General features: G+C 43.9%; 1 protein-coding gene across 6 annotated transcripts in view; it reads right to left on the bottom strand.

Annotated features, from left to right (window-relative positions):
• The window catches only part of ZNF423 (zinc finger protein 423), a 267,337-nt gene that overhangs the window by 141,672 nt on the left and 98,989 nt on the right, over positions 1-26,676 (bottom strand). For 3 of the 6 annotated variants that reach the window (XM_086848257.1, XM_086848256.1, XM_086848258.1), the window contains 2 exons: positions 17,714-17,914; positions 13,794-13,874 (listed from right to left, as the gene is read on the bottom strand). In XM_086848257.1, coding sequence (XP_086704383.1) covers positions 13,794-13,874; positions 17,714-17,914 — 282 coding nt within the window. The remainder of the gene's footprint in view (positions 1-13,793; positions 13,875-17,713; positions 17,915-26,676) is intronic. The other 3 variants (XM_086848260.1, XM_086848259.1, XM_086848261.1) reach the window with 1 other exon arrangement.

Raw genomic sequence — 26,676 nt, forward strand, 5'->3', positions numbered from 1 at the left:
AAGCCATGACTCATTGCCCTCTATAGTACAGACAGCTACCAGATACAGAAAATGCCAGAAAATGCTTAAGTGCCAGAAAATGCTCCACTAGCTCACAGAGAGTGTTTCAAGTGGAAGCTTCAAAACGGCCTCCAGAACCACACTCGTGTTCAAAGGAGGTGCTAGAGAACACGGCTGTGTGAAATTTGGCAATACAGATTCACTGGCAGGAACACGGAGGTTAGTTTTGGCTCACAGGAGAGATCCTCCACCCTGTCGTTTGCTTTGAACAGTTTTAATGAAAAACTCAAAGTGAGATTCAGCTGCAACCATCACTTTTTATCTAAGGCTGGTCAAAAGCAAAAGAAAAAAAAAATCTATGTCTGTATTTATAAGGTTGGAGAGGGTATGCATCTCTCTTTAGAAGAGACTTTGTACTTTAATTTTCTTTGGAAGAGAAGGTAGCTGGGAGACCTATAATTCTGTCTCACATATGCATGTAGGCAACCAAAACAGCAACGTGGTGGAGGAGGGGGTGAATTAGTAAGTACATCATAGATTGTACAAGTACCTACATCTGCAGCACTGGGCAGCAGACAAGCCTGTCCACTTTAATACTTCCAGAAGAAAAGTTAGTCACTCCTCTCACCTATTTGCAGCAGCATAACAAGAAAATGCTGCTCTCTTCAGCCTGAATAGAAATTTATCTCAGGCAAAAAATCTAAAGATGCTTCCAGCGGTGCTGAGGCCCAAATCATTATAGTTTTGCCTCTTGTATTTTGGAAAAATCTCAAGCCTCAGCACACAAGTGGAAGGTGAATGAGGTAAATCACAGGATGTCTTATTCTGACACGTGACAAGAGGAAGGAGAGAGAAAACCCACTTGGGGATGGGGAGTAGGAATACAAGATAAGCAGAACAGACAGCCTCCCCTTGACAAGCGCACAAGTGAGCTGCCTGCCCCTCCAGGATCTCCAAACACTTTAAAGGCAAGAGGTAGTTACAGGCCACTAGAACGTTTTCAACCAGAAGACCTTTGATTTTAAGGGAGGATCCCCCACACCCTAAAAAATAGAAGAGTATCTTGCTAACTCAGACCACCATTTACTTCAAGCTTTCTGCTCCCTGTGAAACCAGAGAACACGTACTTAGCTTTACTCTTCCACGGACTACACTGAAAATGTCAGAAAACAGGACAAGCTAGCTTATAAATAATTGCAAAGCCCCTCCTGAAAAGGGCTGAGAGGGAGGTGGGATGAAAGCTTCCAGCCAGGAAAGCTGTGACTGCCAAGGAGCAGAACAGAATAAGGACAAGGACAGTGTGTGATATCCCAGCTCCATCTGTACACAGAAATGAAAGGCATTGAGGAAAATATCAGTGTGGCTTATGGCAGGCATTCCCAGGTGTGGGAAAATCCTCGGGGGAAGAGCACCATCAACAGAAAATACAGCAGACCTTATAAGAGACAGCTGACGTGGCAGATCCTACAAAAGCTTGTCTGCAGTATCTGAGCGTCTTTTGTTCCCTAGCCCCATTCTTTCACCTGGCAGCTCACAGATTAAAAGACCTGAGAGATGTTCCTGTCACAGAAGACTTTTTCTCAAAAGGCTCCTAAAAGGAGGAGGGACCAGGGTAATGCAGGGTCCACTACAGGGGATGTGTGGCAGTGGAAGCTTTACCCTTCTAATAACAACTCCCCTACTTTTCTGGAAATTCTCCCTAACCCTATCCCCTCGCTACCTGCAGAGTGATAACAAAGCCAACATTGTCCATCAAGTCTCAATCTGAAGTGACTCAGTTATTCTCAGGAGCTTTGTGTTCATTTTTTCAGCCTGGCATCCTAAGAAAACAAGGTTTATGTCATCATATTGCCTGTCATATGTCTTAACTGTTTGTCCCTTCCTATTAACTTTTGAATCACACCGTACTGGGGATACAGGGCTATGAGAGAAATTGAGTTTCTCGGATAGAAATTGAGTTTCTCTAAGATCAGCAAACCTGCCTTTGATTGGGTAGGGCAGAGACCCCAGTTCATGTCTCTGCTGTGAGAAAGGCTGAGCAGAGTCAGCACTTACGCCTGCTCTTGGGCCTGTCCCAGGCAATCAGCACACGTGTGTCACCCGGCCGGACAGCACTGCTCATTCTGCTTCTTGTCCTGCTGGTAGGCAGAGGATGGGGAGGGGGGATGAGAGTGCTCTGTGGGGAATGGGGTCGGGTGGAGGGCTGAGCTGGACTTCAGTGGAGAAACACATCATCGCAAGTCTGGCCTCATACTCAAGAAAACTTATTTTCTCTGCCAAATTGCCTGTAACTTCATGACACATCATCAAGGACAAATGACAATATTTATCAAGTACTCGCTGAATCCAGAATGTAGCCACACACAAAATAGCAACCAGTTGGAGAATTCATCCATTAGATTTGTTGCTGCAATTTTTTCTTCCCTTTTTCCTAAGCAATGGAAAAGTCATGTTGAAGTCAATTTATTTCCTAATGTCACCACTTTCTAGGTCTGAACAATTAATGCAGGGTTTCTTGAAACAAGTAGAAAGCGTGTGATGAATCAAATGTGAGCACTCGGGAAACAGCACTCCCACAAGACCGCAAGGCTTGGCTCTGGAATCAGTTTGTGACATTGGTTACAAGCAGCTATACACCCCAAGTGTGCTCTACAGAGGCATTTTTCTGTATCTATTGACCAAACTATCCATTTTTAAGGAAAAGTGAAGGAACAACAACAACAAAAAAGTCCCTTTTTTGCTGTAGCACCACATGGTAAATTTCATTTGTCCCGTCCCAACTGCTTCTAGTGACAGTGGAGTGTTTGTCTGAATTTTTAACAGATGTTTCTAAGTACTCTTGTCCACTTCTCTCTCCTGAGGATTTCTGCAGTGGGATAGCTCTAGATAGTAATACAAGCAATGCTTGTAAGAGGCTCTGGGGATAAATCTGTAGACACTGCATCTAGGATGGGTGTGGGTATGGGTCCAAGCCTTATGAAACTTTGTAAATATTCTCTGAAGAATAGCAAGCTGGACTGACCCTGCCTGCAGATGTTTTTGAGCTTACCAGCCCCACAGCGAAAAGCAAGACAGCTTACAGATAACTGCAACACTCCTGAAACAGCCCAAGAGCAGGACTTAAACTGAAAATTATAAAAGCAGGGGTATACTGGAGAAGAACAGAATAATGCAAAGGATGATGTGTGATGGTGTAACTCAATTTCAATTCAAAATACCAAAGATGCTTCAAAGGGGACCAGTCGGGGCTGAGGCAGAATTTCCCAGATGTCAGGCTGCCCTTGGGAACAAGCATGCTGGATTCACTTGACAGGTGTGAAGGTACTCAGAGGAAGTCAGTCAGAACACAAATTGCTTTAAAAAAAATAAAATCTCTGCTTTCATTTTTAAAGAAAGTGAGCATCTTGCGCTAACGCATGGCAAGGAGGCAGTGACGTCTGCCCGAGTTTGTACACAGCCTGAAACAATCAGCTAAAGCATGCTCATGGCTGCTAGTTTACATTATCGAAACGGAACCAGAGCTATTTAATTCTAAAATGAAATCTATTAAAGCTATTGTCAGTGTTTCACAGCAGCTGAAACTGTTTTTTTAAAAGGTCAGTCTACTAGCTAGAGAGTGAAAACAAGCAAGGCGGCTGTGCCAGCCCTTAAGACGTGGCTGCATCCTGCAGTCTGGTTTTGCATTCCCTTAAATGTCGGGCAGCAGCAGCAGCAAGGTCCCAGAGGAGCCCTGCCAGCCGCAGGGGACAGTGAGAGGAGGGGGACAGTCAGAGGAGGGGGACAGAGAGAGGAGGCTCGGTTCCTGCGGGACACTCAGGGCAGTGGGAGCAGCACGGGCCCCGCATTGCCCCACACAGCACGCTGCACCTTCGCCTTGCTGGGCCAGAGAAAGGGATGGCTAGAGAGGACACCACTTGTCTTTTCAACCCATTCAGCTTTGTGGCCACTGTGTCATTCACAACAATAGCACAGCCCTCCCCCACTCCCAGAAAACCCATAAAAACCCCAACCTAAGAACCACTTCTCCCACAAACAGCATAGCAGAGCCCCAAACACCCCCACAGCTAGCTCTGGCCTAGCATTTGCTGTCATCTTCTGTACTGGCATTTCTGTTAACCCCTTTTGTAAGATCATTTGACTCGGTTTCAAAATTCCTCAATCTGAAAAATGCTCGTTAAATATTGGCCCTGACTGCTGCACAAAGTGATAGCTTGGTAGTCATAATCCACAAGATATATTTAGCCTCACAAACTCATCATCAATGGGTCTTGAAAGCATTGTAGCCAACCGACTGGAAACCACATGCAATACAAACACATAATAGAACTTTTAATGTGCAAAGAGACTAAACAAAAAGATCCTTGACCTTCTTGCTTTCCCTTGCATACCATTATCCCCAGTGAGACAGCAAATGGAATGACGTGGAGAGCAACAGCTACCAACAAGCAACTTTGAAGCCAATTTCTACAGTAGTTAAGCAGTTAATGACGTTAATCAGAATGATAACTTATTAAATTCTATATTTATGCAAATAGCATTTTGGCATATCGCACGGAGATCTGAGTAGCAGAGCTTGCCAAGGAAAGGTCCCAACATCTTCTATATTTACCATTTTGGGGTTTTTAATATCATGTAAAAACATCTGCGATGGTCAGTACATCTAACAAACCGCACTTAAATAAAATGCTACAGTCACAAATTAATATCCATTATGCCAAATAGATTAATGAACAAATTGTTTAATTCTTAACCTTTATGAAGCAGAGATTCATCTCTGTGGCCACATCCAATCTCTGCCATTATCTTTTGAACAAGAAGACGACTTTTCTTATAGACCTTGCTAAAACAGGCAACAATTATTGAACAAAAAAGTAACAGGTAGCCCTCTGTGCTACAATAGCTAGGGAATATATGGTACAAAAATATAAAGTAACAGAGTAGTTTATGACTGACATCAAAGGGTATTATCCATTTGTAACGAAATGATTCTGAAAAACTGCAATTTAGGGTAGGCAGAATTTACAGTAATCTTAGTTTTGTAAAACCAGTGTGGAAAACATTGCTTTACAAGAGAAATAGCTGGGAACTTCTTGGTTCTGAGTTGCATTTAAATTCAGCAAGGATGGAAGAAGCAGGGGATTGGATTAACAGCTATGAATTGCACTTTTTAATTGTTTTCAAGATGTCAAAAAGAACATCAAGATGATGCATGTAGTTTTCCCTTTTCTTGATTCTGTTGTTTAGTGGTATTAAATTCTGCACAGATTTTACCCATTCATTCAGTTCTTTCTCCATCTTCAGGAAAATGAGGTGGGAACCACTTCTGCAAGATGTTGTGCAAAATGAGTAATTCACAAATTGAAACTGTACCTCTGTTTTGAAAATCAATAATATTGCTTATACACAAGCCTTAATTGTTGATTTATTTATGTAAATATCTTGGTATCTGGGTACCTTTCCTTTGTTTGTGCAAACCTCGCAACGCAATGTTCAAATATCTCTGGAAAAAATAATTGCCTTTTTTCTCCCCTTTGGGTACAAATTTCTGTGTTTTAAATGAATGTGCAGGTTTCCTGTTGCTGCACGAAACCTTCATTTAAAAGCAACAACTAATTCTCGGTTTAATTAAAACAGAATGGTTTATATAACAAACATAGTTTGTTTTTTTTTTTTACAGCACATATCTTCTTTATCTTAACATGATTGCCGCCTATTAAGAGAATAATATTTTTTAAAATATTCATTTAATGAAATAATTGAAAGTTTTACAGCAACTTTATAGAGTAAACTTATGCAAGCAACGAAGCCTTTCCAGAGAAAACAGGATTCTCCACACCTCCCTCTGGCTTTTCTCCCTACTGAATGCCGTGGCCTTCACTCAACCAAAGGAAATGAAAGACAGACTGAGACAACAGCATCACGTGGGTGAAGGTCAGATTGATTTTCAGCTGTGTGGTGCTGTTTTATCACCCTCAGGACAAAAGTTAAGCCCTTCATTTTTTTTCATGTCTGCTTTAACAGAGCAACTTTTTTTTTCCCCTGAAATTTTGGTTGGGGTCCATACCACCAGAATTATCAAGGATAGCCTAATTTAAAACATTTGTGAAGATCTTCCATCCTCACAGTAAAAAGCCAGAGCAGCCCACACACCACAAAATTTCCATGAGTTTCCTCTATTCCCTGTGTACAAACAGTGGCTCCTTGAAACTACGAAGGTTTCTGCAGTGACATTTGCTGACAGCAAAAGCAGAGTGGGATGCAGCTGCTGGCTGTTTGCGATGATCCTGGGCACAGGAGAAGAGCAGTTGCTATCTCAAAAGGGGCAAGTTCAGAAATTGTTTTTTCTCCCCATCCTCCCTTCCTTTCCTCTCCTCTCTGCTCGGAGAGGCCAAGCTCTCCGAGAGCTGAGCCTCCTGCCTGTCACTCGGCAGTCCAGACATGCACGGCCAATTACTGTGGCAGCCTCTGGAAAAACAGGGAGTTTTGCTAACTCTGACTGCACTTTTTCCAGCTCCAATGCCACTTGCAAAATCACTCTCACCCAACTTGCTGTAAGAATTGGCTTTCCTCGTTTCTCTTTTAATTGAGATTCTCCCCAAAGTAATGATGTTATTTTCAACAGTCAATTTTAGCTAGTCAAGTCTTCAAAACTGAACTGATTAACCTAAAATGAGGCATTTTGTACATTACAAATGTAGTTATACAGATATGCATGCCTAGCTGTCGAGAGAAAGCATCTTCCCTCCCATTTCCAGTTTTCTGGCTGACAAAAAAACTCAGTATTCTCTCATTTAAACTATGAGACAAGAAAATCCTACTCACTTTCATTTCCTTTTGTTTTAAGTATTGGGTTGAATTTGTCTTATTTTGTGTGAAGAGTGCAACAGCATCATGACTGCCTCCTAAAGATGGCAGTTTATCCTCCATAAAAAGCAAGGAATGCTATGTGCTTTATTTATATGTATGAGAGGCCCTGGTCCAAATCAAACCCAGTTACATTCAATACCATTGAAACACCTTGGAATACAGTTCCTACATGGAACAGCTCTTGTAAAACAAACCATGACAAGTGTCTGTAAGAGAGGAAGGAGTAGTGAAGGGCTGTAAGGTGATATCAAGCAGCTATCCAGGTTGGATCTGGATGCAGTCTGAATGCAAATTAAGTCATTTTCTCCATTTTGTGAAGATTTGACTAGCATGTATCTTTAGCTCATCTGAACCTAGCTGAGTCTGCCTCCAAAGCAGCACAAGGAGCAGTGTGATTCCCCCCAGCACCCCGAGCAGATCTGCCCGTCCCCACAGGATGGTTCAAGGAAGGCTCTGCATGTGCACGGAGCTCAAGGGAAGAGCCAGCTCTGGACAATGGACAAGACAGCAACTGCAGCTGAGAGTCAAGAAGCCAGTAACACAGCAAGGTGTAACTTGAATGTGCAAACTGTGAATGACTCTGCCTCATGAGGAGCTGGGAAAGGGCAAATGCCAGCACAGCAGCAGAGAGGAGTGCTGGGAACAAGCATGGGACAGCCCAGAAAGGAGCAAGCAAGGATAAAACCTTCGAGGAGGGACCACAGGGACACTTGCACAGGCAACAGGGAGAGGAAAGGGCAGAGAGCGGCCACCCCAAGCACACAGCACAAAAGCACAATCCCAAATGATGCAGAGACAGACCACAAGCTAAGTACTACCATAAATAACTGTTCTAGATGCATGGTGGATTTTTGGCTGATTTGGGCTTGGTTGGTTGCTATGTTTGATTGATGAAGATTTTACAATGTACTTCAAACCTGCCTGCACTACTCTTGGAGTCTGGTAAATTACCTCTATTCAGTTTTGCTCGAAAAAAATAAACACATGCCTGTGTATTTATATTTCTGTAGACTGCAGGTTCATGAAGGGGATTTACTTCTGTCTTTCTAAATTTTCTAATGAATAATTAGTAAATGTAGATTTCTAAAATGACCGTTTAGTATAAATTATATCAAATCTCATTTATTTTAAGAGATATCATTAAGTACAAAGTCTGCATGAGTGAACTGAGTTCACTGTAGAGGAAATGACTGGGAATTATGTTCAAAAATCTATTCAAATGTTTAATGTAACAGATTCCCTGGAGAAGAGAAAAGCAATGGGCTTCTTCAGCCTTTCCTTATGTCCTCCTCAGCAAGTGTAACAGTAATTGAGTAGCAACAAAAAGAGGAGCCAAAAAGTCTTTCATCATTATGGCTGAGAACGATTTTCAAGGAAACCTAAGGAAGAGATGGACCCACATGCCAAAAAAGTGATGTTTTCAAGAGGAAGTTCACTCCCAGTGTTACTGATGTCACCAGCAACAGAACCCACCTGGATTAAAGACCTTGGCTGTTCCATCAATTTCATGCATGCCATTAAGCAAATAAGTGCAGCTACAGTATTTTCATCCAAAATAACTCAGGCTATTAATGGGGAAGGTCTTGAGTTCTCCCCTAAACGCTGACCTCTCGTTCCCCTCATGTTGACATAAAGCTTGTGCAGCTCCAGAGGGCACCAGATCTGGGAGCTGCACAGACTAAAAATCAATCCCTTTAATTGTCAGCAATGTCAGCTCCCAAAGACAACAGAAACCTTTTACCAGTATAAGGCAGGAGATGGAAGGAAGGAAGGAAGGAAGCAGTCCAGTAGCAGTCAAAACTTAAGCCAAATTAGAATAACAACTTTTTAATAAAAATAACAATTCCTTGTGTCAGGAAGATGTTGCTAGAATGTGTAAAGATTACGAAGTGCTTGAATACCCTACGAAGTATTTAGTGTGAACGGACCAAGTGCCTTGAAAATGCCAAATGAAATTTTCATTAGTTAAGACAATGAAAACTGCTTGTAATAAGCAAGATCTTTGAATAACATTACCTATATTTAATACATGTAATTTACTGAAATTTCTACTGAATATATTTTCAACAATTTTAATTTATATATGAAATTATAAAATTTACCCTACTATTAAAAGCACCTACTAAAATTACTTACATGAAACAGCATTCAAAATGTACATACTTGCTGCCAAAGCTTTGAAGAAAGTCAGAAGCTGCTTGGACCTCTGATGGAGGTCCTCTGATGTGCAAGCCCAGCTTGGAGAGCAACAGCCTCTCCAGCAGGTGCAGAGAAAATATTTCCCTTATTCAGTTTATTTGAGTGGTTCAGTCCAATACGCAGTTTGTTGAGAACAGAGGAACTGCTTGGCAGATGATCCCTAGTCTGCTTCTTGCCAGCCTACGGCAAAGAAAGGCGTGAGACGCCCACGGAGCACACAGGCACCCGGCTGAGGTTGTCCCCAGGAGGACACGTAGCTGGGGGTGTCCCTGCCGCTCCCAGGAGCCAGGGGTGCCCACCGGCCCCCGGGAGCCCACGGCCGGCGCTGGGGACAGGCCGAGCCCCGGCTCCACACCCAGGGGCCATGCGGAGATGCTCAGCGAGCGCTCCCAGAGCCAGCCAGCTGAAGAGGACCAACCCATGCTGGCACGTTTCCCTAAAGCCAGCCGGCACCAGGGGGTGGAGGCTGCTTTCTGGCTTCCCCAAGCCTGGAGCACAGTTAATAACATGCCAGCTGTATCTGCAGACAAGCCAAGTTTAATGAGGCTACAACAAAAGCATTCAAATATGCGCTACAGAACTTCTGTGGGGATTTTTTTCTAGAGCTTGTTTTAAAAAAATGAAAGATAGGGATTCTTGACAATGTTTGTACACACACTTCCTTCGTTTTTAATTGATTTTTTTTTTAAATTATATGCCGCAAATTCAAAGAAATCAACATTAGAAAGACTTGTTTAATCCCACTACTTCCAACAGCAAAATTATGCTGTGTGATGAGTGCTTGAAATGCACTGCTGGTTGCTTTTTTCTTAATAAACATTGGAGTCTTAATTGTTTTTCCCCTACATGGCCAGACACCATCTTTCTGTCTGCCAGGTCTTTACACTAGGACAAGTCCTATCCCTCACCTCCTGCTTGGGAGCCAGGACAGACACGCCAATGTGACCACATCTCTGGCACAAGTGATGGAGGAGATAGCTGACCCCCTCACTCTCCTACCAGCCATGCCTCACCACATCCCTCTCACTCTGGGCCAAGGCACACGAGGATACAACAAAAAGAGTGCAAACAGGGACTTAGAGACAGGAGGGAGCAGCAAAAGTAGCCTGCTCAGACATGAGGAGAAGGTGGAAAGGGGCAATCACTCACTGTCTCCTTCACCAGAAGAACCAGAGTATCAAATGATAGCAGGTGACAAAAGTGAAGTGAACAAAAGGTGATGTTTTTCCCCAGTGTGTAGTTGAACTCTGGGTCCCCACCACAGGAAAAGCTAACTGCACTTCAAAATGGAAATTCATGGAAGAAGATTGTCTGAATTATTTAAATAAAAAGCACCACTAAGTGCTCAAATAAGTTTGCTGGCAACTAAGAAAACATTCTGGGGAAACAGCACTATGGGACCATCAGGCTGGCTCAGTACTGCCATCCTTATATGAAGAGTACTTACCCAATTGTCTGCGATGGGATAGGGGAAGAAATCAGGAGAAAAACCCAAACTGCCAGTGCATCTATTTTTCACTGACTACATGTGCAGTCTGAAGATCTCAATGGCTCTGAATCTGCCAAGGCTGTTGATATGGCCATCAGTTTTGCCCCTCAACAACCCACAGGAAGGAAATGCGTGCCCTTCAGCAGCATCCTAGCCAGAAATAATCCATGCTCTTGTCCATCTGAGACAGGACAACCCCAGCACATCCTCCATTCAGCTCTCTAAGGCTTTATTAAAGGCCACTTTGTAGCAAGCACATATCTATTGTAGTCTCCAGGCTATCCTCACTGTAGCTCTCAATTGAGTTTCATATCATATACTGGGTTTTGTCTACAACCCTCTGAATGCTGGGACCTGCTTATGGCAAACAGGGATCCTCCTTCCTGCAGGCACAGCTGCTCTTGTAGCTCTCACCAGGCTCCAGCTTGGGAAGGAACTCTTTGCACTGAAACCCTTCCCTCCTCCTTTTTTTTTTTTTTTTTTTTTTTTTTTTAATAAAACACATTTATTATTTACTTAGATTTCTGTATGCTGAGAAAGAAATCTGCCCTATGTAGACCCCCACAACCCTCCCTCTGCTGTACCGTGGCAGTGGACTACCCTTGCAAACAGAAATCTGAAGCAGGAGGAGAAGGGGCGGTGGAGCTGCGGCACCCCTGGTGCCCCAGAATTGTTGTGTGAGGCCTGAGCTGGTGCAGGGGGAACTGGGCAGGCTCCAGCTCCCAAACACAGCTCCTGCTGCACACAGGAGCTGCCATGGCCAGCAGCCAGCACAGCTCTTGCATCACAGCATTTGGGGTGCTTCGGTCCCTGTGCGTCTCGCTGTCGCTGATGCAGTGAAGGAGAAGAGACCGGCTTCTCAGCCAGCCAGGGCCAACCTGTTCAAGATATCCAAAGGACACGTTTCCTTTAAGAGGCCTCATTTGAAACATGCACTTTCTATTTTATCCATTTCCATGCATACCTGTGCTTACTTTGCAAGACTACTTTTTGAACTAGATAAAAGCAGATAAAAGAACTCAATTAAAGTAGCAAGAATGAAACAGTCCCTTGCCAATACAAGCAGGCTAACTTGTCATCCTTAGCTCCTCACTGGGCCATATGTTTAAAAATGACAAGGAAAATGGTCTTCCTGTGTGAAAAACATATGCTGCTCGAGTAAAGACATCCTCATTGCTAAGAAATCTTGTGCAGCCTCAGAACGCGTAGCCGGGCCATCCACAGTGGCTGCTGGCTATGTGGGGGCTGAGAAAGGGGTGGGGAGAGCTCATTACCTCCCTCCTGCCAGGGGTTTTGGTAACATGCAAGCAAGCCGCCCGCAGCCGCGCTGGCAGCGCTCCTATCTGCACACGCAGGGCCTGGTGCTGCCTCCCTCGCCGCCATCCCCAGGGGCAGCGGCACAAAGGTGGCCCTGGCGATTTGCAGGGGATGGCGCCCGGCACACTGGCACACTCTTATCAGTGAGCACACTGCCCAGCTCTGCGGGCCGCGGCTCTGCCCTGGGCCCAGCGCCCGCTCTGGGACCCTCCGTGAGCCCGCAGAGCAAATCCCCAGCCGGGTGTTTATGGCGAGCAGGCATTGTTTGGAATTCACGTGTCCCCCCACCATAAATCCTTACAGGCACTGGCATGCCTGCAAAATCCAGAGCCGGAGAGAGGAGAGCGGCTGCTCAGCCCCGCTGCCAGCTGGCCGTGCCGAGGGGCTGGGCACAGCCGGGCCCGCACCTACCTTTGCCTGTGGGGGTCCCTCCGGTGCGGGCAGGCAGCGCTGTTGGGGAGCACAGCGCTGTTGGGGAGCACAGCACTCGGCACAACTTTGTCAAACGCTCTCAGCTCACGACACGCTGCGCTGGAGCGCGTTTGCCATGTGCTGAGAGCCTCAGCACACGCTGCCCGGGATGCGCTGCGGAACCTCGGCACGGCCAGGGCTGCTGCACGCCCTGCGTGACATGGAATGTGCAGCTGTGCTCCTGTGGGTCTTCAGATCCCCATTCAGATGGGGGAATGCGCTTTATGCTCTACACGATAAATACGTATTTCACTGAGCACCTGCACGGCAAGCCAGTCAGCACAGTTCCTTATCAGCACACTGATTTTCTGGCACGTGCAAGCAGAAGTCCTTGAAAAAGCCTCTTTTCAGGCTGGCTGGGAACCTCCAGGTGAACTCAAACATCACCTGTGTGGTGCCAGCAGTCAGGGGAGCCGGACCCCAGCCCACCCAGCCACGTGTAGCAATGCGGGGTTTCGGAGCTCTGGGCACGGAGGGCACAAACACTGCGGGCAGGGAGATGTGCGGAGCCTGGACACTGTGGCCAAGGTGGCTGCCGAGCCCTGGGGAGCCCTGTGCTGTCCCTGCACCTGGAGAGGGGACATCTGTGACAAACGGAGGACAGGAGCCTGCGCTTGCAGCCCTCCGAGTGATTGACAATAAAAACACTGCCCCGGTGCCCATTTTCAGATCTAGACAGCAAGAACTGAGGACTCCAGGGAAAATCCATGTTTTTACAGTTTGTGATATTATTGAGCTTTTCTGGTGCCAATTTTAAAACACTGCTATGACCTCTGGAAAGAAGGGAAACTGCATTTCAGCACGACAACGCAGAAAAGAACAAAAAAAGGAAACTTGTTATTTTTTTAAGCTTGAAACACTAGTCAGGTTAAGAGAAAGGAGCAGAATTCTGGCAAGGACAAGAGCACTCAGACTGAACCACGACACAGTAATTAGGGCCAGTAGGTCATTAGACACACAGCTGTATAAACTAGGTGTATAATTAAGTTTCCACACTGCTTTTTCACAACTGTATTTCAGTTTCTTTTGTGGAGGACAATCAGTAATTCATTAATTTAAAGATGTAACAGCAGCAGCAAAAAGAGAAAAATATCTGACTTGCCAATCAGATGCAACCAAATATTACAATTTTGGGAAGGGCTCATTTTGGAAATGTAGATATGACATCTCTCTTTGTCAGTGGGAAGTAAAAAGTGCCACCTGACAAAAACATTCACGAGACATCGCCACTTGTTGACAAGCTGCTGTAGATGGTTTCTGGATAAGCATCCCGCAAATAGGGTTGCGTGGCAATTATAATTCTTGTAGCAGGTGAAATATAAGAAAATGCAAAATTATACACTAGCATGAAACAGTTACAGTACCTCGTTTCAAAAGTAAGCCTAGTGTACAAGTTACAGGGCATTTAAAAGGAGCAACTGCAAGACTTTAATTATAAACTAGTTCCTACCGTACAGTAGTTTAGAAAAATCAGCTGCTTCCAAGCTGGCAATATCCATATATAGCTCTGCTGCTGTTTGAAACAGACAACCTGTAAAGTTACCAACAACAGAAGAGGACCTCATGAAATGCTCAGAGACCCAGCCAAAACCTACTTCTGTCCGCTTCATTGATGTGCTAATTTGCTTTAAAACCCTCTATATTCACTTGAGAATCTGAAGAAACAACTTTACCTGAGACTATTCCGACCCATGGGAGGAAAGGGGTGAAGGAAGAAAAAAAAAAAAAAAGCACAATAAAATGCTGGAGCTAAACCCAGACTAATGCAGGTGGGTTAAACACACAAGCCAAATGACAAAGCTTGTGACTTTTTAGCCCTTTTTGTCAGACAACAAGACACCTGGCACCAGGCACAGACAATGATATATCACAGAATAGTTGCTTGATGTAGGGAGCCTCTGGGGCTTGTTGTAGGACACAGTAAGTTGTAAATCCACATGTAGTTCTTTACTCTTGTCACTAATACTGTAAGACAGCATCATGCTACACCTACACTGTAACAGCAGCATGCAAAAACACATGGCTTTTTTTTGCTGCACATGATGACAATGGCAATTACTTAGTCCTCTCTAGTTTAGAGGATATGGGATACCAGTGAGTTTTAAAGTAATTTTAAAAGCTTAACACATCCAGTGTATTCACTAGGTGTTTTTCTTTGTTCTCAGAGTATTTTTCAAGATGCTACTGTATACAGGACTGCTGCAGGAGCACTCTTTTGTGGGGGCAAGCTGGGAAACAAGGGAAGGCATAAGCCAGTAAGGAAATGTGATGTTCTTTTGGTACAAGCTGCCCCCATTTAGGCCTTTTTCAGATCCCCATAGACACTGGGAACCTACAACCTGCAAGCACAGACATCAGTCGTGAGCAAAAGGTATAAAAGGCACCTAATTCTGTCAGAAGGAGAACATCTCTACTACACTGACATCAAAAGGAATGCTGTGCACCTATGCTACCAGAGATGTCTAGATTTCATCAGTGTTTTGTCCTCAAAGAAACAAGTCTGAAATACATGAAAAAGCAAGGAGGGGAATGGCTGTTTGTTACTTTCTTACATGTCAAAGCAGCTGCGTTCAAACTGTATTATAACTTCAGCACAGTGTAATGAATTTCTAAGGGATTCCAGTGAAATAGATGGTTTATCCTGTTCTTTGGAGTGATCTCTTGTAATCCTGCAACGCTCCTGAGCTACAATACCTTCCTAACTTCAGTATCCCAAAGGAAGTCATTAGTTATGTTGTATTATCGGCCTGGTGATATTATCACTACAAATATTACCTGTATTGATCTGAAGCCATATAGACATGACTGAAAGCCCTGCTTCAGATTAAGACATGAAAATCTAGCTTGCCAAGAGGTCAGGCACTGCATTACACCCCCAGGTGTGTCAGGCAGGTGTCACAGGGAAAATGAGTGCAGGGTAACTAAGGACACAGGCAAATAACTCTTTTTTTAGGCTAAAATCTTTAAATATTACACACTTCCTAATGCAGTCTTAGGTTTTCACCCAGGTGGTGCAAGTCTTTTTAGACGAATTGAACAAAGATACACATTTTGCATGCTTTCTTCAAAAAATCTCATGCCATGTATCAAACTGCTGTATCTGAAAGGGTTGTTTTTTCCACAAGGTAAAGTATGTGAATATCAGGAAATATTCCACATTGTCCTCATGGAAACGTTCTCATTCCAAAATATATGAGTGCAATCTTCCTATTTACTTTAAATCACTTCAGGCCACTAGATTAAACTAAATAGAAAACAGACACTCTTGTTCTGGAACAAGGATTATCCTCACGTGGAGACAATTAGCACTTATTTCATGTATCTGCAGATAGTTATATGGTGCCTTTTTGGGACAAAATGTCTTTGGAAATCATCTGCTCATGTGAAGATGGTAAAAGAAGACAAAATTATGCTACCTGCAATCAAGAATAGCAATGGGAATACTGACAAATCATTTTGATATATCCCTAAAAATATAATTTATTTTTCTTAGTTTCTCTAAGAGAATACTACACTGAGAATTAAAAAAAAAACCCTGAGGTGTGAAAACACTGACTGAATTTACATGAATATAATCTCTAGGTTGCTATGTTTTAATGCAGATTTGCCTCTGGAAAAAAATTGCTCCTTTTCATAGCACTGCTGTCACCTGTCATAACCTTCCTTTCCTGCTCTGGAGTCCCTGTCAGCAGTGCCTGCTCCCCTCTGCCAGTTGTGCCATTACAGCTGTTTGGGGACCACACAGGGAACAAGACCCAAGCAGAATTTGGGCTAAAAAGAGCCTCCTTTTGTGGGGCTCACTCCCAGCACCATAAGCAGCTGTCCCAGCACAAGTGAGGAGAACGGGCAGAGATGGAGCAGCGGCCGCCCAGGGCGCCTCTTCCTTGGAAAGGACCGATGCACATGGGCTGTGCACTTCACCTTCCAGTTTGGAAAACAAGGGGTTTTCTGTATAGAAAGTTACATTTTCTTGCTTACTCCCCTGCAGCAGACTGCCATGTGCAGAAGTCCCAGGCCAGTGCCATGGTTGTCAGCTGGCTGGGAAATTACCCTGCAAGAAGTGGCCTTTCGATTTTACGCACTTTCAAGTTTGCAGCCTGTGCAGGGCTTAAATGAGAGTGCAGAGCAAGAAGCCCCGGGGGCAGGCTTAGGACTGCAATCCCTATCCAACTGCAAGCATGGGAAAAGCCCCAACATCCCTCTGTCCTTCCTCCCAGCAAGCAGATGGGAACAAGAGCAGGGAGGCCTCCCCTCTGCAAGCCAGAGTGAGACAAGGGAGGGTGATCTTGGGGTGGGAGGCAGACGAAGACAAAGCCTCCACCTGACCCTCCCTCCCTTGCTGTATTCCATTCCCTGTATTTTTTCTTCACTGAGCATCATTTTACTTATGCCCAAAAAGGAGAGCAGCAAACATAGACTAATTACAAAACAAATTAAGTGGCCAGGAGGAATATGCACTCAGGGGAAAGATGATGGGATACTGCTGCACCAGAGGAGAAACTAACACTTCTGCCTTCTGCCAGCCTTGACCTACCCGTCTGCCATAACAGCAACAGCCTAAAAATAATTTAGATGAGTGTGGAGGAAGACATGATGGCGGAGTATTCAACTCTGGGAAGGTGAAAGATAAGAATCCCTGATTTAAATACATATGAACATATTCTGTGCTCCCCCTCCTAAGATTTTATTTAATCTTTGGTAAAATCTGCAAAGCTTTTTCCTACCCCTGTAAATCGGCTTAGCGTGCTTGGCTGAGTACCTGCTGCTACCGCCGGCCATGCAGAGGAAGCCCTGGAAAAGCAAGGTATGTTGCAATTGTTCACACCGGTGGTCTGAGCTTGCTCTTACTTTACAGAAAGTAAAATCAAGATCAGCGTAGGCTGATGCCATCCTCACTTCCATAAAATTCAAAAGGCAATGTAATAATAACCTAGGGAGAATGCTGTATTTTTAGGGTGGGATTACAGCATTCGCACTATGAATTTTAATCTCAGGAATCATCATGTTCTTTTAGGGGTTCAGAGACCTTTTTTCCTGGGAGTTTTGCACACTTCAGTCATTTAACTTTTTTAATCTTCCTACATTTGGAGAGAGAGGGGAAAAATACCTGCCTGAAACTTTTAGCATTAAAAAACTCCGCAACATTTTTGTCTAACGTAATTACTGACAGATTCCAATTGGAAAGCTGTTGCTTTTATTTTAATTTTGTTAAAGGAGTGAACAAAGGCTGCCCAAGGCACCACAATAAAATTACATTAACTGTAAAATTACATTATTAATTCTTTAATCTCACTTGAGGCCTCAAGCTGTTGCTATGTCCAATTACCCAGCTAACCACCTGTCAGAACTGTAAAGCTAGTTTAACATTACCTCCAGGACAGTTGTGTGCCCTGTGTTCAGTCAGGTCTGCCAGTGAATCGAAGTCCTGCTGACAGTTATCGCAGGTGTAAATTGACTCATCCTCCATGTCTTCATCTTCCTCATTTCTCTCTTCCTGGCTCGTCACACTGTTCCTCTCTTCCAGGGCCCGGCTGTCCTTCGCTTCGCTCTCCAGCTCTCCTCCCAGGCCACCTGCCAACAGCAAGAACATCCTCTAAGTTTGAGAGGTCTGAAAAATAAGAGCTTTAAGAAGGATGTTGTGCTTATTAAGATACATTTAATTACAGCCGCTCTCACATTATTCCCGACACCTTTCATTATATTAATGTGGTTTTTATATCATGTGGTGCAACAATTCTCAACTGTATTCTCTGCTGCTTAGTGCGAATCCTGCAAACACTCTCTCCTAATCTTCTCTGGTGGGTGTATAGCAGGAGCCTCTAACTCTGTCATATAAAGTTGTTAGTGTTTTATCACTTAACCAGATTCTCAAAGCTTTAAAAATTGGCAAGATTAATTACAGCCCGCAAAGAAAAGGCATGTGCTGAATTTTAATTCTCAGTGCTCTCCTCTTCCCACCGCCCCCAAGCCCCAATATTAGTAACAACAAGCGAAAAAAATGCTCTAGCTGAATATCCCAAAGCACACACGTACCCCAGGACATGAGAGGTCTTGCTGAACTAATGAGAGGCACTTGGTTGGGCAGATGAGCCTGACATTGTGCTGACCTAGCTGAGAGCAGACACAGCACATCTGACCTTCAGGTCTCTCAGATATTTTTTATCTTGGTCTGTGGCCGGAGTGAGGGCTAGCACATACATCTTTGCCAACCCCCACGAGTTTTTATCTGCATTTGTGCACAGGGAGACCAAGTTCTCTGACAGCTCCAGAAACTCCCCAGTGTGGGGGCCAAACACCCCAGGGCTGTGCAGGTGGCAGCTCCACACAAGGAGCAGCTGGGTCTCCACTGGCCATGGGGTGGGTGGCAGGACAGCTGCTCACTCCCCCCAGGACATCCTCTGTGGCCTTTGTGGGGGATAAGCTTGCAGCCACATCCTCCCACCTCCAGGACACCCCCTTGGCCACAGTGGAAACCCAGGTGTGCCTGAAGCTGGTCCATGCAGCACTGCAGCCAGCCCTTGCTTGGGCTCTCTGGAGAGGCCACAGAGCTGAAAATTCCCTTCTAAGTCCCTGCTGCCCTCTCAGCAGGGAAAGCACCCATTAGGCACACTAGCCATGGTGGCCAGGCTTTGGTGACCAGCTGAAACAGAGCTGCCTCCACCTCTTCTGCTCACAGGTTCCCCAACAGAGGTGATACAGCTCCAGGTGCTACACCTGCACTATTTCACCTGCCTCCACAAGCACTCATGCTCTTAGGACACCCTGTCAGTATGATAGGAACACTTGGGAAGTCATTCAGAAAGTGAAACAAAACCACAGACTCTGCCAGCAGAAGAGATCCTCGCACACTGCCTGACCCCTAAAGCCCAGGAGCTGCTCTCACCCAGGGAGGAGGGAGATGCCACCTAGTTGGTTTGGGATGCATTTGGGTTTTAGCCATTAAGGAAGGACCAGCAAACGGATTAATTGTTTCTAAAATCAGATCAGCACCAAAAAGATTAAGGATAACCAATGCTGAGAACATGAAACAAAGCTGAAAATAAAATTTATTAAAGATGAAAACTGGTTACCACAAGGACTGCAATTCAGACACACATTACTAGAGCTCTGCTACCGCTATCCAGACAGAGCACATTTCATACCATCTTCTGCTCTGTGCATGGTAACATAAATCAACCGGTGTAAAACACTCTGCAGCTTTCCACGGAGCTCTCGTAACATGACGTACAAATGGAATATTTCCATTCCAATTGCAATGGAAATATTAAAAATCAGTGCCTGCGTTGGTGTGTCACAGCCTCCCTCTTAGCAGTTAACTGATCTGCACATTTTCAGTTTCTTTTACTGCTAAATTATACATACCTTTCTACTACAAAATTTCCATTAAGGGCAAGATATAATATTCATCTTAAAAATCAGATATGCCACTTACACAGCAGTAATGAATTTAAGGATTTAGTTATAAAAAGTATCACTCACTAAGCACTCCATATTGTAAGTCATCATCTATACTATGTTTATTCAATAATATGCCACTAGCTGAACCTCATGCTTTATAGCATCTTCCTTAAATAAAAATGTCTTGTAATGAAAAAACCGCACAATTCTGGTTCTCTTCTATTACTACTTCACCAAATAATAAGTCATTTTTATACCTATGCTAGCTTTGCTTTATTTCACACATCATTTAATGCATATATTCAAATTATCACTTACATTTTGTCATATTTACTTGGCACACCTTTATACAGTGTCTCATTCCAGACTGCAATCACAAACATTTTAGCTCGTTCAATCTTTTTAAAGCCTATGTCCTGCAGACTTGATAGTTAATAAATCAGAATGTCAGCTCTCCAGTTTCATGGCAGAAACCTAAAAAAAGAGTCCAAGTATATAAATGTAACCTAAAGAATTGGCACCTGCATCCATGCTGCCTGCCGACAAAGGGCTCGGGGAAGCACTTCTGAACCGACGTCACCACAACCTGAAGAAGAAAGCTTTCAGGCAACTTTGGGGAGCTTTAAGGGACCTTCACTAATATTTTTAGCAGAAATGCTGTCTTTGGAGAGTTAACCTAAAGACCAGTTGATCTGGTGAGTACACTGTGACAAATTCATCCTTGGTTTTACTCCAATACTTCGTGACTACACCAGGGATAAAGCTGCTCGACCGAGTCCAACAATAACAAATAATTTAGCACACTGCTTTAGGAAAAATAAATTGTACAATGTGAGATAAGAAAATAGATTCCCCACTGCAAAGCAAAATTCCAGAAACATTTTTTAATTCCCTGTTGAATGGGAAATCTGATCCTCTAGGCAACTTCTCAAAAACGTCGTTACTTGACAGAGTTGTATGTCAAATAACACAAGAGTGAAGCTTGCAGAAATTATTTAGCAAATGCAACACTGCTTTACAATGGGATTTTTTTGCTGGTTTTGGTGAGTTGAAGGAATTGTACATGTCTGCCACACCTCGATGTTACTGTCTATCAAACAAAATGGTCTTCAGACTCCTCTGCTGAGGGCTGCACACTTTGTGCTTGCCTCGCGAATACCAAACAGTGCTGAGAAAAAGCTGAGCTGTTCCTTGGGGTTTGACCACAGGCTGCCAGCAGGGTGTGAGGGGTGCGGGCAGCCCTGGGGAGACACTCACTCCTTGCCCAGGGGAGCAAAACAAGCAGGGCAGTGATGGGAATGGGTGGTCCAGCCAGCAAGGAAAGCTTCAAACGCAGCCCAGCTGCTCCCACAATGAGCTCAGTTTCCCTGATGAGGACAGCAGGCCACGAGCATTCCTCGGGAACTCGTTTCTGCAGAGCTCTGCTGTAGCAGTTCACAAATTTAACCTGCAATTTTCCTGCTGGCAAGAACTGCAGGAGCACCTCGTCTGTGGGTGCAAGCACACTGCCAGAGGGGCTGGGGTCACCACAGGAGGCCAAGGTGCTGCTGGCACCACGAGCAGGGGTGGCTTTGGAGCTGGGCCTGGCTCTGAGGGGACACATCTGCACTCCACCAAGCAAAGGGGCTTCTTTGAGCCAACAGGACCTTTTACAGTTTCCAAAGATCAGTGGCTGCCCTGTGGCATCAAGCACAGATACGTTTACTGCCACAGCTAATTTTTAAGATTCCATTTTTCAGCCTTGGATTTTAGTAAGCTTAATTCAAAAGCAAGTAGTTTCTACCTAGATTGCTTAAAAAATTTGCAATAATCACAGTTACCAATCTGGAGGAATTTCTGCACCAAACACCACTATGAGGAGAGCACGGCACCACAGGCACAGAGCTCACACTGGTGTGGTGTGCTCAGCACAAGGCTGGGGGCAAATGCCAGCAGAAGGGAACTGCTGGCAGCATCAGGATACATGATCAGGATAAATGATCACTGATCAGTTCCAAAGAGGGGGTGACACTTTGGTATTATGAGTAATTTTTAAGTGACCCTGCCCCATCTAATGATGGTTTAACAATCTTCTTTTATGAGTAAGAGAAGATATAATTTGAGAGGTCAGTCTTAAAAGTATATCTCACTACCCAAAATGTCAGGAAATGGGGTGGGGGGGGCTTTTTTGTTTTTCTTCTATTTTTTTTTTTTTGCCCCCTCTTTTTTTCCCCTGTAGCACAGTGGAAGGTCTGCAGGGCTTTACACAAGAAGAATATTTTACCCTATGACCTAAACAATCTGGCTAACAGTCAGGAATATGTTATTCTAATTGCCACTAAACTTAATGTTGTTAATGACTCTTGTTTTTTTTCTACACAAGCCAGCTTATGCTCTAGAAAGTTACTATTTCAAAGGAGACACTGGGAGTGTTCCTGCCTGACCTGGTGGTCCAAGGAATGTGGCAAACTTGGCAAAGATGAAAAAGTGAATTCCCAAAGGCGTAGTTTGAAAGTTGCAGTCAGTAGAAATGCCTTCTGAGCTGTGTTCAAAACAGCTCTGTTACAGGAACAACGCACTCCTAAAGCCAAATATTTGGAAACAGATTACATGTACCATATTCAGCTTGGGCCTCGCTCAAGTCAAGAGCAGATTTCCCTTGCTTCAGTCAGCCTGGGACAGACGGCCCTGCCACCAGGCTGGGATTGTGCTTGGAGCTTAGCATGGCACAGCCTCAGCCCAGCCATGAAAGCCACAGCAAACAGCTTTGGGGACTTCAGTTAGTGGGGCAGGACTGAAGGCAGGGCAAAGACAGAGCCATACTGGAAAGATGCTGATGCCTACCTACAATTTCCACTGAAACACTTGGAAGTGGGTAATACCTCGCAACACTCCGGCCAGAAAAACTGAAAAGAAAACATCAGCTTATTTTTTCATGTGTGGAATCAATTATGGACAGTTTAAATTTTTTATTCTGTCAACACGATACAGGATAGGCAAGCTTTTCTATCTTTTTGCCAATAAATTTTCTGGGGCTTTTTCTTTAATTTTTTTTAAGTGTGTCGACTTTTTGAAGCTGAGATTTATTTCAAATCTAGGGCTGCTCTTAGGAACACGCTATTTAGTGCAGGGTCACGCCTGGCTTTAAATAGGTCCAATGGGGCTTCCATGAAGAGTTGCTTCTTTTCAGCAGGCACACACTGATGCAGTGCTAGGCAGCACTTTCTGTCCCAGCAACTTTGCCACACAGAGCTATGGCTGCAAAGGCACACTGCAAAGCACCACATAAACATCTACACACACACACACAGACATGCACTGTCCAGCTCCAGCAGCTGGAAGGCAAAATGTAAAATGAAGAGCAGGAAAGAGGCATTTCTTTGCTCCTCATCTTGGTCCAAACAAAAACAAAGATCTCACACAGGACTACAGTTATTTCTAGAAGTTTTCCTGAGATGCAGGACAAGTGATAAAAGTACATGGCACTGAAGAAATAAAAGCTAATTGCTGGAGGAGTGATGGGTGCTGGCAAACAACTGACACCTCCTGGGGCTTGGCAGAGCCCTGCAGTGCCCACCCAGGGGTGCAGCCTTCCTGCCCCGAGGCCAGAGGGCTACCCCAGCAAGACAAAAGGAAAGGAAATTTCATCCATAATTAGGAAGTGAGAACAAAAGAGACAAATGACTTAAAGGAAAAGCCTAATCTAAACGTTTGTTAGTGAATGTTTTGCTCAGTGTCAAATGCCAAATCAGTGTGGGGGAGGTTTCTACTTTTATGTGGTTTGTTACATTTTAGTGTTGTCTTTAGCTCTGTAATGTAGAAATAGAGTCGAAAGTTCTCTGTACTTGTGATCAAAGAATGAACAAATGCCAAAAAAGTCACTAGTGTTTCAGTAATTAAATCACAAACAAACTTAAACTGAAATCTTCATTGTAGGATGAAGTCCTGCCTTTGCTGGGTACTCCCACTCTGTGACTCTGCAACATTTCAAAAAATGTCTTTTTTAAACACTTCCATTTTGAACACAGATATGTGTGTGTGCTACCTCTCAATGGGCCAGGGCCCTCCTGTGAGCCACCGTAACCTCTGCTACCATACCCACACAAAACTACCAAAAATCTGCTCCAGCCGAGCTAACCAGGTCAGAAAGTGTGGATTGCATCCCAGGACCACGACCAGGTATCAAAGGCAGCTCATTCCACACATCAAATCATCCCTATGTGCATCAAAGGCAAGCAGGTTTGGTCCTCCGTCATGCAGTGCAGCATACCACTTTCACATGGTGTCAAACCACATGTGGTAAAGAAAAAAGGTGCCTAGCTGAAAAACAAAGAGCCAGAAAGGAATAATGCATGGAACACCACAGTACATTCATGCAATGGTAAATCACATGGGATGACTACATGACAGGGCAAGCGAGCAAAGTGCAGGCACACAATCCCGCTGACACTCAGCCGCCGTGCAATGCTTCTCTCGGGCTGACCAGATCCACGTATCAGATCTTGCCTTCCCTCAACAAGGGGAAAAAAACAATCATAATACCAAAAAAATTATTTGATCCAGCATGTAGTTAATGGTGTTGGCCTCCTAAGACTTACAACTTAATAAAATTGATCTCGCTGCAGTACTGTAATGAAGAACAGTAGGATAAGGCTACCCTCGAACCATGAAAATTGCATATTGTTACCTCCTCGTGCCCTCCTAGGGCTATGGCCGCTGCAGCCTCCACGAGCTGCCATTTGTCTGCCTCTGACAGCAGCCTCCACCAACAAGCAGCAATGGTGGCTGCGAGAGCTTCTTTTGGAAAGGCAAGGGAAGAGGGAGAGTGTTCAGTGCTGCTGTCTCTGCATAATAACCCACGGGATGAAGCACAGATTACACCAGTAATACTGTTATATGTGAAGGGTGTTAACAATAAAATATACAAAAGTCAGAGATTTTAGGAAGTGCACATAACATTTCACAACAGAGCCTCATTACACTCGGGTATGATTAAATCATAATAATTTGTAAGTAAAATGGACAGTTCTCAGCATCCTTCAACTTGGCAAAGAAAAGCTAATTTAGTAGGGTACAGCACCTCCTTCCATATCTGCTGGTATACACACTCTTAGAGAAAGGGGTTCCAAGCACCCCAGGAATAACTGGTGCCAGCACCAACACTGCACCTGCTTCTGCTGGCCCTGCACCACTCACAGAACTGGTGTTGACACCCCTGCACATCCCACAGCTGCCTCTCAGCAGCCTTCTCTTAGCTTACTTACACCAACACTTCTCAGGGAAAATGTCCATCTTCCTTCAGGTAGGATGCAATTTTCTCAAATTAGCAGCAGTTTACGAAAACCTCAAGTATCTGCCTGGAGTTTAAAGGCATGGAAAGTGGCAGGAGCATGCAGCAGAGGACTGGCAGCTCATTGCACTCTCCTTTGCTGTAGCAGCCACAGATATCACACACAGAATGGGTAACACACACTGGGTAACAAACCTATTGCCCTGCAGTGCCTTGCTTCCACCTGAGCCCACCTACGTCTCTACACTCCGCTAGAGAAATACACCGTACATATATTTAGAGATATGTATGTATGGTACAATTGCCCGGTTTTGTCCAGTGAAAGCAAGACTTTGCCATCTTTGCCTGCATGCAAATCCAACCTTGCTGCTGGGCTGAGTGTAGCAACTCCCAAACAATGTCTATTTTTACAGCCAGTCCTGGCTCCAAGCTCTCTAGAACTGTGTAGCCATGTACATCCAGCATCTAACCTGAAACCCATTGGCTTTGCTCAGACAATGGTTCTTACACATCACACTCACATACACAAATCCACCCTACAACCCTGGTTTTCTTGCATCAAGACTTCCATAGTATCCTTTAAGTCAACATACTAGAGAAACCTTTTAATAAATGCTGTTAATTTTTTTATTGATCAAACTGTGAGCCATTTAATTTTCCGTTGTAGCAGAAATCTCCTATAGGAGCATTCAGATTGAGTTTCTTTATTCTGTCTCTAGAAGCATGTCACTTTTCATTATTGCTTAAAAATTAGAAAGCAGTTTCTCTGTTCTTTATGGCTTTTTTTAAGTTTAGTTACTGAAGGGTTATTAAACTAGGAAAATATACAGACAGGCATAATGTGATGAATAAATTCCTCACTGTCTCTAACCAACTTTAACATTAGCCTTTTTTATAATTTTTTAGGTTTATTTTCACTGAAAGACTGCCTGTAATTATTACTCATGTTCTCCCCAAACACTTATGTTACTAAAGTGTGAAATGTCTTCTAACACAAAGACAGTTCTCTAGGAAGTAATTACGAAAATGCATTCAGGGGCAATAATTTTATATTAACTGTCAGCAGCATACATCTTCTGAAAAGGCACTTGTTATGAAGGAATTATTTGTGTGGAATTTGAAGGCGCTGAAGGCAAAAGAAAATTGCAGAAACACATTAAACTGAAACTCCAGCTCCCTCATCAAGGGTCAGTTTATGTTTAAATCATTACCTTGAAGTCAACCCCACACCTTCTAAAGACTCTTATTAGAAAGACAATTTCAATTTATGCACAAATTGGACACAGTCTCCAGTTTTTAGAGTGGAACAATTTACACCCCCTTTTTAAAGAAATTTCTGAGCAGCTAATCGAAAGAGATATGTCTCAAAATTATGGACTTCTATTAACCTTTCACTGATGACACTAAAAATACTTGCTACTGATTTATGGCTAGTAACAAAAATAGCAGCCTCAAAACTGACCAAGCACATTAAAAAGATATCTGTGTCTGTAATGGCTGCAAGAAAAGATTTAATGAGTATTTCACAGTAACTTTTAGCCTACAGGCCAATCCCTCAGTCCTTAGGAAGGTGAAATAGCTCAGTGAAAGGTTTTTAAAAAGTGAGACCCAGCAACAGTAATTAAGCATCACATCAGTTTAAAAGTGTTTTTAAAAAAAATCAAAT

Source organism: Cyanistes caeruleus, chromosome 12, assembly GCF_971803275.1.
Source record: "Cyanistes caeruleus chromosome 12, bCyaCae1.hap1.1, whole genome shotgun sequence".
NCBI classification, from domain to species: domain Eukaryota; kingdom Metazoa; phylum Chordata; class Aves; order Passeriformes; family Paridae; genus Cyanistes; species Cyanistes caeruleus.